This window comes from Bos javanicus, chromosome 16, assembly GCF_032452875.1.
Source record: "Bos javanicus breed banteng chromosome 16, ARS-OSU_banteng_1.0, whole genome shotgun sequence".
Taxonomy (NCBI): domain Eukaryota; kingdom Metazoa; phylum Chordata; class Mammalia; order Artiodactyla; family Bovidae; genus Bos; species Bos javanicus.
The window spans coordinates 62,346,609-62,358,987 of record NC_083883.1 but is presented as its reverse complement, the minus strand read 5'-3'; the positions used below and the strand labels follow the sequence as shown (position 1 = coordinate 62,358,987).

Sequence of the window (12,379 nt, the reverse complement as noted above, 5' to 3'; positions counted from 1 at the left end):
ATGGAGGGGATATAGGGTGAGGCTAATTAAGTACAAAAAGTTATGGAACCAAATTGCTGGAATTCAAATGCTGGTTCCATCTCTTTTTAGCTCTGTGACCTTGGACAAGTTATTTATCTCTAAAATGGGGATGATTATACTACCTTTCTCATATGGCATTTTTGTGGATTATATGAATATTTATACAGGGCGTCCTAGAATAGCATGTGGCACAAAATAGGTTACTTTGTAACTATTAGTTTTATTAATATTGTTATGAACATAATGTCCCCCCAGGAGAGATCCAGGGCACAGGACTGATGGCAGGAGCCAAAAACACACATCAGGACCTAACTGTGGAGTTAGGTACAGGTCTTTGCTTTTGCAGAAGAAAATGACAAACCAGGAAGGGAGAGATCTGTGTTTGGAACAATAGAAACGAGAGAGTAACAGGTCTTGTGACTCACGGTTGCTCTAGTCTTGAGATCAGTTGCGTTTCATTTAAACTGCAGACTGGCAGAAAAAGCTCTGGTTAATAAGTATAAGGCTTTGCAAAGAGTCAGATGCTTCTGCAATGCATATACTGACTCACTAACAAGTAAACACTTTCAGTGACTTGTATAACTGAGAGGGTTCTACCTAGAAGTTGGCACATAAAGTGAGAAATTAGGGCATGATTTAAAAATACAACAAATGAAACGTGTACAATAGCCAACCCACCCTGCAATACGATTTGATCTTCCTTGTTATATTCTGTAGTTTGATGCTACGTAATCTGTCAGAATTTTATTAATCCCACTTACACAGGCAGCCATCTGGACCTTCTCTAAGCAAGACCAGACCAGTATACAACTGAAATGATTGATGGGCTCTGGAATTGATTAGTTGTTCTGTGAGACAAATGAACTGTTTTGGCAGAAAATACCAGAGGTCACTGCGGTGGTCAGACACAAAAGCCTGTAGAATTCTAAAGAGATGCTTTCATCATTGACTTATAAAGTTAAAATTTTTAAACTATAATAGATTCTGAAAATATTTTAGAAATATTTTTTCATTAGTTGCTCTCTAGACCTGATTCTAAAGTGGTAGACTGTGTGTGTGTGTGTGTGTGTGTGTGTGTGTATATATTTTTTTTTTTTTTTAAACTAGAATAAAGGTGCTAATTTTATGCTTTAATTTTGTTTCTGGTGAAAATATGAACTGGAATAAAACTAAAAGCCAGTCACTTATACATAAATTGTACTCTAAAATTTTCCTGAAAGAGATGTGATTGGAGAAAAAGCTACAGCATATATGGTTTTATTATAAGTGATTTATAAAACCAAATAGTATGAAATTCCATGTAGTTATTTATTCAAAGCTTCACATTGTTATCAGCTTTTAACAAATCTGTTTAAGACTCTGAAGCATCCAGAGTATGCATTACACATATTTTGTACTTAAAAAGTTGAGTATTTGAATTTTTATGCTTTCAGTAGGCTACGTCACTCTGGGATAATACTGTCCCACGGATATCACTACTGTTAGCACCAAAAAGATTCTCCTGATAGTTAGTGAAACTCTTCCCTATTTCACTGTGTTGCCTAGGATCAACATTGTGTTAACACTTTGGTGATAGGTGATAAATTGAATGACATATGTCTTGTTACATTCTGCTTATTCTTTGAGGACTACACAAGTGTGTATAGGCAAGTGGGCAACTCTCCCTTGAGAATGTGATTGCTCAGAATGAACTTGAGTTATGGATTTATTCAGCCTGTAAAACCTCAGCTGGCATAAATAATTGAGAAAGCAAAGGTTTGTCTGTGGTGCATACCTCAGGGACTCATGGCTCCCTTCCTCCTCTCTACCTCCCTTTCTTATGAAAATGATCCCAGTTGCACTCCTAGATAATAACACACCAAGCAATTAAAAGCCATGGGTGGCTGGAGAGAGGAGAAAAGGTTTAGTTAATGAGCTTTTCCTCTTCCAGTGCCCATGAGAGCCTCAGGAATGACAAGGCGATTAAAGCGAAGAGATAATTATAGATTATGTGAAAATGGGTCCCTTGGGACGAGCAGGTCTTGACATAAACAGTAACTGTTGTAAGAGTCTCCTGGCTCTCATATTCACCCTTTTCTTAGTGCTTTATTTAGCTCCTGTGTGCTCAGTGTCATGATGCCAACCAAGCACATAGGCAAGTCCACCTGTTTGCAGATCAACAGCCCTTTCTGAACAAGAGGTCATTCATCAGTAAAACCATCATCTTCTCTTCCTCTCCACCTCTTTTCTTTCTTTTTCCTTCCCCCTCATCCTTTCCCCCACTTTGTTCTTTTTCTGTCTCTTCCTTCTTCTAATCTTTTCCTCCTCTCTTTCTTATATCCTTATCCATATGTAGTACCTTTGAAATGCTAGGCACTTAGTCTTAAGTCTTACAAAGGTGTGTGTGTGTGTGTGTGTGTGTGTGTGTGTGTGTGTGTGTGTGTGCGCGCGCGCGCGCGCACACTCACAAGTATAAAGACACATTAGTTATGGATGTACTATGTCTATTATAATAAAAGTCATATGTATTATAGATAATATAAATAAATGTTTTTCTTCTGTTAAATTACAGATATATTAAAGAAAGATATCTTAAAAGTGTTAGCAAAGATGTCAGTTTTGTGTGATAGTCATCTTCTCATTGAATTGTTATCAGCTGTTCTCTCAATGCTGAAAGCAAGCAATTTTGGTTCATTTCATTGCTTTGCAATTTATGAAGACTTTGCTAATTGCATGGTATATATTAATAAATGCTGGTGTTTATTGAAGTTTGAATTCTGTATAAAAAAGACATTATTACATGATTTACACGGTTCTACTTTTTAATTTTTATCTAATACAAACTTTTATATATTCATTAGATAAATATTTTTAACAGTGTATCATGTAAAGTATGCCATTCCTAGGCCTAGACATTGGTCTACCCTCTTTCTCATCTTCTAACACATCAGAAATTCTGTTTCTTCATATTCAAAATAATTCAAATTCATCTGCCTCTCGTTATCGCCACGATCACACCTTTTGCATTAACATCACTATTCTACATCTCTTGGCCAGGACACTGCAGAATGATTTGCAAACTGGATTCCTTGCTTCCCTTGCTGTCTCCTCCAAATTTATAAATCAAATCTCCAATCCCTTTCCTGCTTAAAACCCTTTAATGATTTCCCATAACACTTAGGATAGAATTTTAAAATCCTTAACCTGTCTTGCAGGGCCCCTCACCATCTCATCTAATGCCAATTTTCCCCTTCCCAGTTGTTCACTTTGCTCCAACCAATTGGCCTATTTTATTTCCTTGAAGCTTCAATTAATATTTGTTGGGTGAATTGATTGAGAGTATTATATAAAAGTATGAAAAATGATTCCACTTTACAACATATGCTAAAATCTTAAGCTAGTAATAATGTCAGCTAACATATATTGATCACTTATTATATGTTAGTAACCATACTGCATGTGTTATATATATATATTATTCCACTTAATCTTCAGAATGATCCTATGAGATGTAGGTATTGTAAATATCCCTGTTTTACAGATGAGGAAACTGAGGCTCAAAGAGGTTAGGTTACTTGCCCAAGGTCACAGGGTTAGTAATTCTGCTCTTAAGTGCTACACTGTATAGCTTCTGAGATGTTTGAAGAATCATTGTAATCTCCAATTACTGAAATTGAATTTGATAGTTGTTATTATATTAATATAGTGAGTATCTTCAGTTTACATTTTTTAATTAAATTTCTTTTCCATTTAGTGTTTTTAAAAATGTGCTTCACTGGTATAATTAGAGACTGTAGTCTTTCATTTATCAATATACTGATGATGATGTTTCCCTTAGATTAATTGTTTTTATTGATTTTAGACTTACCTTAATGGTTGAGAATGTAACTCATCTCTATAGCCAAGAGATTCTATAGATTTTTCTGATGTGGGCACTGGTTTTAGAGGAATTGATCAGAACTGAACTACATTTTTCTTATGGACACTTAAAGTATCAGAAATTTTCAATCAACTTTTTAGAGTTAAGCAGGTTTTAACAGGTGAAAATGCATTTTTAGTAACTAGTTGTTTTTTTTTTTAATATAATTTATGCCTAAATAACCTTTCCAGTATAACAAGTTATCTATAAGAAGTACCTGGGACATTGATCTCTTCTTTGTTATTGTTTGCTTGAAAAAAATATGAGAAAAATATGTTAAAAATGTAAGTGGTTTCATTTGAAGGGACTCTTATCGAAATATGTAAGATAGTAAATAGAACTTTTTATTTGAGGCTTTTAACAATTTTCTGGTCCTAGAACTAAATACACTGCATATGTAACCCAGTCAGAAAATAGTTGTTACTTGGTGAAAGTTATTACTTGGTGCAATGCAGGAGACCCAGGTTCGATCCCTGTATCAGGAAGATTCCCTGGAGAAGGAAATGGCAACCCACTCCAGTATTCTTGCCTGGAAAACCCCATGGGCGGTGGAGCCTGACAGGTACAGTCCATGGGGTCACAAAGAGTCAGACATGACTGAGCGACTTCGCTTTCTTTCTTTTCCTTTTATTCTGGTCTTCAAGATCCTTTAGTCACTTAGCTGGTTTGTCAGTATACTCTTCAAGCCCAGGTTGTAATGTCAGCTCTTCTGTGATGCCTTCTTTGCTCATCTTCAGTTGAGTGGCCCATTCCTTGCTTTGGGCCTCTACTTTATAGAATATTGGGTTGGAGCAATGATATTTGAAAAACCTCTGCTGACACAGTTCCTACAAGAATTTTGGAAGACTATTCCCTTTTATATTTTTATGATACCTCCTAAAATGTTTTTAATAATTTTTTTTTAGCTGTGCTAGGTCTTCATTGCTGCATGTGGGCTTTCTCTAGTTGCAGCGAGCGGGTCTGCTGCCTGTTTGCGGCGTGCAGGCTTCTCATGGTGGTAGCTTCTCTTGTTGAGGAGCCTGGGCTCTAGGGTATGTGGGCTTCAGCAATTGCGGCTTGAGGGTTCAGTAGTTGTGGCACACAAACGTATTGCCCTGTGGCATGTGGGATCTTAGTTCCCAGACTAAGGATTGAACCCGTGTCCCCCACATTGGCTGGCGGATTCTTCACCACTATACCACCAGGCAAGTCCCAAAATCTAAAATTTTTATTTAAAAGTTTAAATAATTGCAAAGGGCATAATTTCTGACATTTTGTAAAATAAACATTCATTTACATGTATCCAACAGAATCTAAATACTATAACAACAATCCATTTTTTTAATGTATTTTAATTGGAATATAATTGCTTTACAATGTTGTGTTGGTTTCTGCTGTACAGCAGCGTGAATCAACTATAAGTATACATACATCCCTCTCTCTTGAGCCTCCTTCCCGCCTGCCTTCCCCTCAGGTCATCACAGAGCACCAGGCTGAGCTCCCTGTGCCACACAGCAGCTTCCCACTGCTGTTTTATACCTGACCGTGTGTATGTGTCAGTGCTGACGCTCTCCTTGCCTCCGTTTCCACATGTCCATTCTCTATGTCTGCATCTCTATTCCTGCACTGCGAATAGGTTTGTCAGCACCATCTTTATGCTACCGTTGAGGAAAATTGGGAAAACAGTACCAGCTCTCTGTTTTATTTCTTACAGCTACATGTGAATCTTCAGTTGTCTTAAAATAGGAAGTTTACTTAAAAGTAAAATTCTGATCTTGATTTTAAAGTATATGTGTAAGGTCCTCTTTGTGTTTTCATTCATTCAATAAATTTTAATTATCATTAGAATACTGTTTTAACGTCTGATTGCCAGTTGCTTGATAAATACAATAAGTTGAAATATTTACTGAATGTGTCTATTAGATAGTTAGATATCTGAGTTTATCCCATTAGTGTGTTTTTTAATTCTATAAGGTCAGTGAAAAGTAAATAGACTTTAGATGGCTTGCCATGAAACCTAACTATCTAAAATAGTCTTTTGATAGGAAAATGCAGTCTTTGTAGAAAGACTGTGGTGGAGATAGCATTTTTAGGCATGAGCAAGAATCTCATCTACCTGTGACTGATGAAGGACAACCGTACTTAAACATCATCCCTCTCATCCATGAGTATGTGCCCTTACATTTCAAAAGAATGTCAAAGAAAGCGTGTGTGTATGTGTTTTCATTCAGATAAATGTATTTCCTGTCAATTTTAGGAAATTTGGAGTAATCTCAAGAGAGTCTTGCTGTCTTGTGCTATGGATAATGTGGGACATTCTTGGGGTTATTCATGAAATAACTCATACTCATCTGTAGAGGATGGATATGATAATTTTATCACATTCAGCAGAGAAAAGGAGAAAGATAACTGGTAAGCATCAAAAGAGAAGATAAAGTGAGAAGATGTAGAAGGGCACTAACATTTTTTAAGGCTCTGCTATATTTGGAAAAGGCGATGGCACCCCACTCCAGTACTCTTGCCTGGAAAATCCCATGGACGGAGGAGCCTGGTAGGCTGCAGTCCGTGGGGTCGCTAAGAGTCAGACGTGACTAAGCGACTTCACTTTCACTTTTCACTTTCATGCATTGGAAAAGGAAATGGCAACCCACTCCAGTGCTCTTGCCTGGAGAATCCCAGGGACAGGGGAGCCTGGTAGGCTGCCATCTATGGGGTCACACAGAGTCAGACACGACTGAAGCGACTTAGCAGCATATTTGGTTTGCACATGTCATTTAATGTAAGTACAGAGAAAAATTTCCTGTGGAAGACTGCATTAACTGGGAAATACAGAGGGAAAAAGAATTAGATTCGTATACTGTACATAATCTTGTTGGGGGCAAGATACAGATACACAAAGATGTTGCTTCTAATGTTTCTCCGTTTTGACCGCTAGGTGGTGACATTGTATAAAGACAGCTTGGTTGCTGGCAGGCTAGTCAAAACATGCATGACTTGGTGTTAGATAACTCTATTTAAAAACTAAGCCCAAGAGTATCACTTAATTTTTTAAATTATTAGTCACTCAGCTTTGTAACACATGCATGGTGATTTTATTGACTTTCCCATTTTATATTTAATTTACATTGTGTACTCTACCCTGAAGTATTTTATAAATACTTCTATGTACCTAACATACTTAGTAATGATAAACTACAGTTGATAAGCAGGTATACAGATGAAAAAAATGCCCTGACCTCCAAAGAATTCACATGTCAAAACAAAATAATTGATATAAAGGATACATATTAAGAAACACTGAGAATATATTAAGCAATAGAAACATGTTAAATAAGTTGGTATTTTATTTACTTTCTTACTGCTTATGGCATAGGTGTACATGCCCATTTAGGATTAAGGAAGAAGGGCCACCCAGAAGGTCCTCCCATTTCTGAATAACCCTCCAGTATTATTGGGTAAGGGTAACCTATATCCCAAGGATCCGCCATACTTTCCTTTCTGTGCCCCACCACCAACTCCTCATTATTTTCTATTCAAAACAGTTGGTGAGAAGTGTATTTTTTATTATGACTTAAAATGGCACAGTACTTTATCTCACAGTTGAAGTTGCTGCCTATTGAATTAGAGGGGTCTCTGTTACTGTATCAAAGGAAACTAGGCCCCTCGTATCCCCAGGTCAGAATGCTGAATGCACTTTTTTCATAGAAAGTATTTTTTGTGATAGTTAAATATAGCTAAAATAGTATTATATGAAGCCTTAATTTAAAAAAATCAGACTTATCCTTTTAGGGGTTTTAGTCTCAGACTTCTCTATCCCCCGCCACCCAGCCCAGAGTAAATGATCTGGAAAAGCATTTTCTCTTCTGCAAATGAACATTTTCCAGAGATGATACTTTTTTTTTTTAAAGCATGATTTTTTTCTTTTAGCTCATTTTCTCTAGCTTAAGGTGGACTGTTTCTCCACTGTATTCTGATCTGCCTTTTCAAAGATCCAGCTTCACATTATGTTAATAGTGTATAGATTTGGGGAGCTTCTCTGGTGGTCCAGCAGCCAAGACTCCGTACTCCCAATGCAAGGGGTGCAGGTTCCGTCCCTGGTGGGGAAACTAGATCCCACATGCTGCAGCGAAGAGTTCGCTTTCTGCAACCGGAAGATCCTGCATGCCACAGCTAAAGATCAGAGATCACATGTACTGCAACCAAGACCCAGCGCAGCCGGATAAATAAATGAAAACAAATACAGTTTTAAACTGTATAGATTGTAATCATTTCAGCTATACTGCACATGTACTGAGCACAGAGTTCCTTGCTTACCCTTGTTATCTGTTATAAACAGAATCTTGCCCAGTGCCTTGCATTTAGTAGGTTCTCAACTAAATACATCAACTGCATAAGGAAACCTTAGATGGTAAACGCCACAGGACTGTGGTATGAGTTCATTACCACTGACTGGGAAGTAACTTTTTATATGGTCAGATGCTTTAATTTCTGATAAATGGAAGCTATGGCCTTACATTTATCAAAAATACTAGTTATAATTTTGGGAACTCAAATTGCATTCTTTTATGCCTGTTTGGAAAATTAAGCCCACATGTCGGACAGTTTCATTATTAATATTCCAAATTACCGATCCTTTGAGGACCTCATTGAAACTACCCATCCGCCTGTTCCCCCTGCTCCCTGCCAACACATTCATTAAAATGTATTATGCATTTGCACACATAATTCTGTATACTGTTTTAGAGGACTCATAGACCTCACGTCAGAACTTCTGCTTTAGGTTCTGCAATAGATTACAGCTTACTGGTTCAAGATGTGGCTTGATATAATAGAAAAGTAGAAAAATGGACTGTCTACAAAATCAGTTGATCTGAGTGAGTTCTAGCTCTTATTCTACCTTTGATAAATGTGATGCTATTTGACAGATCATATAATGTCTCCATACCTCTGTCTTTATCTGTGAAGTGAAGCTGTCGGATAAGAGTAAGTGAATTAGTACACTGACATACTTAGAGTAGTACTGGGTGTATAGTATGCTTCCCAGTCTTTATTTGTATTATCTCATGAGGGATTTCTGAATTTTATGATGCTGTAATTATCTTTCCCTTAAGAAAACTACTTTGGTGTGCATGTATGTGTGTGTGTTGTGTGTGTATTTGTGTATAATTTTTAGAAACTTGGATAGCAACCAACTTATTCTGTTTTTCTCTAATAGAAGTAGTAAGTTTGTTCCGATCCTTTCCTGCCTCTATGCTGGCAATGGAAAATGACCTTCTCACTGCAGTGCTACAATTGAACATTCTGAGTCAGAGGATGTATGTTCCTGTCAGTGTGTAAAAGCAACTGGGGAGAAAAAGAGCATTGAGAAAATCTACTCAAGATGTTTTATTAGTGTACTAGTGTAACTTGTTAAAGCAGATGAAGCTTTTCTCTATAATTATAGTTGCTAAGAACCTTAGTCTTTTCAGAGATTGGATGTATTGTATTACTGAAAATCCACTATTGTTCATGGAAAATTCTTTATAAAAACAGATTCCATTAATGTTTACAGCAAACAGATTGTATTAAAAATATGTAACTTTTCTGTGTTACCTATTAAGACAAAACTTTTTTTTTAACTCCAATTAGGGAAGAAGACAAAGACATATTTGATTACTGCAGGGAAAACAACATTGACCATATAACCAAAGTCATCAAAACAAAAAACATGGATGTGAATATGAAAGATGAAGAGGTAGGAAACAAGTATATTGTCCTTTGCCCAGTAACTATATTTCTAGAAAACTGTCAAAATCTTGGTCAATCCAGTTATATCAATGCAGGTCCACTATTTAAAGGGGTCCTATACTATTTTGTAAAATATATTACTTATTGATTTGTTTTGTGAATAAAACTGTTCACATATTGAGCTTAAACTGTCCCTGAATTATAGTTGTTAAAAAAAAAAGGAGGAAAACTTGCTAATCACTTTGAATCATTTTTCTTTTTTTGAATCATTTTTCTCATTCTGTGATAATGCAGTAAAGATGATTTCAATGACCATCTTCAATCAAAGGTGGCAAGTGTTAGGAAGAAGACATGCAGTGATCATAGATAATGGGTAGAGTAGTTAATTGACTTCTGTATTAAATGAGAGCTCTCTGTACAGGTTAGCCTTTAATATTATCTCACTTTTAGGCAACATCTTTCCTGTAATATGTTTTAAAAGACATCTGGAACTGAAAATGTAAGACTGTAACTCTACAGTAAAGGAGGCCCAGCGATACTGGTCCCATCTCTCTCTCCCCACTCTCTTAACAAGTTATTATCACAGCTATTAGTTTCAGTTTTCTTCTTGAATCGCTATTGTATCAATGTTTTTATTATTGTTACAAATTATGTATAATTATGTAATATAGTCAATTATAATATGGTTATAATGTAACTATGTTATTATGACTATGTAAATATTGTTTGCTGAGCTTTGGGCTGTACTATATGTATTAGTCAACTTTTGCTATAGCAAAAAAAAGAAAAATTTCAGTAGGTAACAACATTTATTTATTGTTCATGTTTCAAAAGGCTTGGAACCAGTTGAGACTCTGCTGGGTTCTACTAGCCTGGTTTGTGCTCAGTTCATCTTGATTTCACCTGTTCTCATTTGAGATCTCATCCCAGCGGATAGACCCTGGGTGGGGCAGACAGAACCAGATCCCACAAACACATTTAAAGCTTTCCTTGACTAGTGTGCGTCACATTTCCCTGTTTTCCTTTGTCTAAAACAAGTCACAAGGCCAAGACCCAGGTCAGTACAATAGGAAGTCTGCTCTGATTACAGGGAAGCAAGGCAAAGGTAAAAAGTGAAAGAGTAAATTATGTAATCATGAATAATGCAATCTACATTCCATGGTACAGCATTTTGTTTTTCTTAAAGTTAATAGTGGCCTCTTTATTTGCTTTTATACTTTTCTTGGTCTTCTATGTTCCTATTAACTCTTCCCTCAATTTGCCCAATAGAGGTCTTCTCATGCAGTCAATCCCGTGTTTTTCCTTTTTTTTTCCTTTAGGAATATCCCTCCGGAACCTTCCTTCCTCCTTTTTCATCTCTAGTCTGGACTGGTTGCTCGCTTAGCCTCTCGCACAGATGTCATTCTAGCATTACATTTTACCACTGTCCTTGGAATTCTCTTCCCCTTTCTTCTGGATTTTTCTGTTTTCTGGATCGTAGGTCTTCACCTTTTATTGTTTTGTTGGAGTGTCTCCTCCTGTAGCTTCCTCTTTTATTCATTTCCTGGTTTTGAAGGAGCATTTCCTTCGGTAGTTTCCTGGGAAAGGTAAATGTTTTCAGAACTTCCTTGTTGAAAATGTTTCTGTCAGAGCTCTTGACATATCCCACATGCTCAATAAAGATTTGATGAACTGTGAATTAATGAATGATAGAATGAATGAATAAGCAGAAGCAGTATAGTGTAACGGTGACAAGCTGGACTACCTGGGTTCAAGGGCCAGTACTGTCACTTCCTAGGTAGATGACCTTTGTCAAGTTTATTCTGTCTCAGTTTCCTAATGTGTAAAATGAGAATAGTACCTGTGTCAGAAATGTCGTATTAAAGGAGTTAATATACATAAAGGACTTAAACAGTACCTGAAACACATACACCAAGACATCAATAAATGTCTTAATTGTCCTCAGTGAATAATATGAATGAAGGATGATGATATAATGAAGAAATCACTTAATTCTTTTTTCTAAGACTTAAATTTTTTTTTTTTAAGAGCAGAGCAGTTTTAAGTTTTATAATAAACTTGAGAGGAAGGTATATATGGTACATTTTTTTTAAACCTAGGATGTACATTAATATATCATAATCACCCAAAGTCCATAATTCACTTTAGGGCTCACTCTTGGTGCTGAACATCCTGTGTATCTGGACAGATGTATAATGACATATTCATCATTACAGTATATAAGAGTACTTTCATGACCCTAGAAATACTCCGTCTTGCCTATTTGTACCTCCTGCTCCCCTGGCAACCACTGATCTTTTTCTTGTCTCCATAGTTTTGCCTTTTCCAAAATGCCATATAGTTGGAATCATACGATATATAGTCTTTTCAGATTGGGTTCTTTCACTTAGTAATAATTTGAGTTTCCTCCATATCTTTTGATGGTTTGATAGCTCATTTTCTTTTTTGTTGTTGTTCAGTCACTCAGTTGTGTCCAACTCTTTGTGGCTCCATGGACTGCAGCACTCCAGGCTCCCCTGTCTTTCACTATCCCATGAGTTTCCTCAAACTCATGTCCATCGAGTCAATGATGCCATTCAACCATCTCATCCTCTCTCGCCCCCTTCTCCTGCCTTCAATCTTTCCCAGCATCAGGGTCTTTTCTAATGAGTTGACTCTTAGCATCAGGTAGCCAGAGTATTGGGGCTTCAGCTTCAGCATCAGTCCTTCCAATAACTACTCAGGGTTGATTTCCTTTAGGATTGACTGGTTTGA

General features: G+C 36.7%; 1 protein-coding gene across 3 annotated transcripts in view; it reads left to right on the top strand.

Moving 5' to 3' along the window:
• Positions 1-12,379, top strand: part of ACBD6 (acyl-CoA binding domain containing 6) — a 192,709-nt gene that overhangs the window by 72,450 nt on the left and 107,880 nt on the right. For all 3 annotated transcript variants that reach the window (XM_061383378.1, XM_061383379.1, XM_061383381.1), the window contains exon 5: positions 9,527-9,632. In XM_061383378.1, coding sequence (XP_061239362.1) covers positions 9,527-9,632 — 106 coding nt within the window. The remainder of the gene's footprint in view (positions 1-9,526; positions 9,633-12,379) is intronic.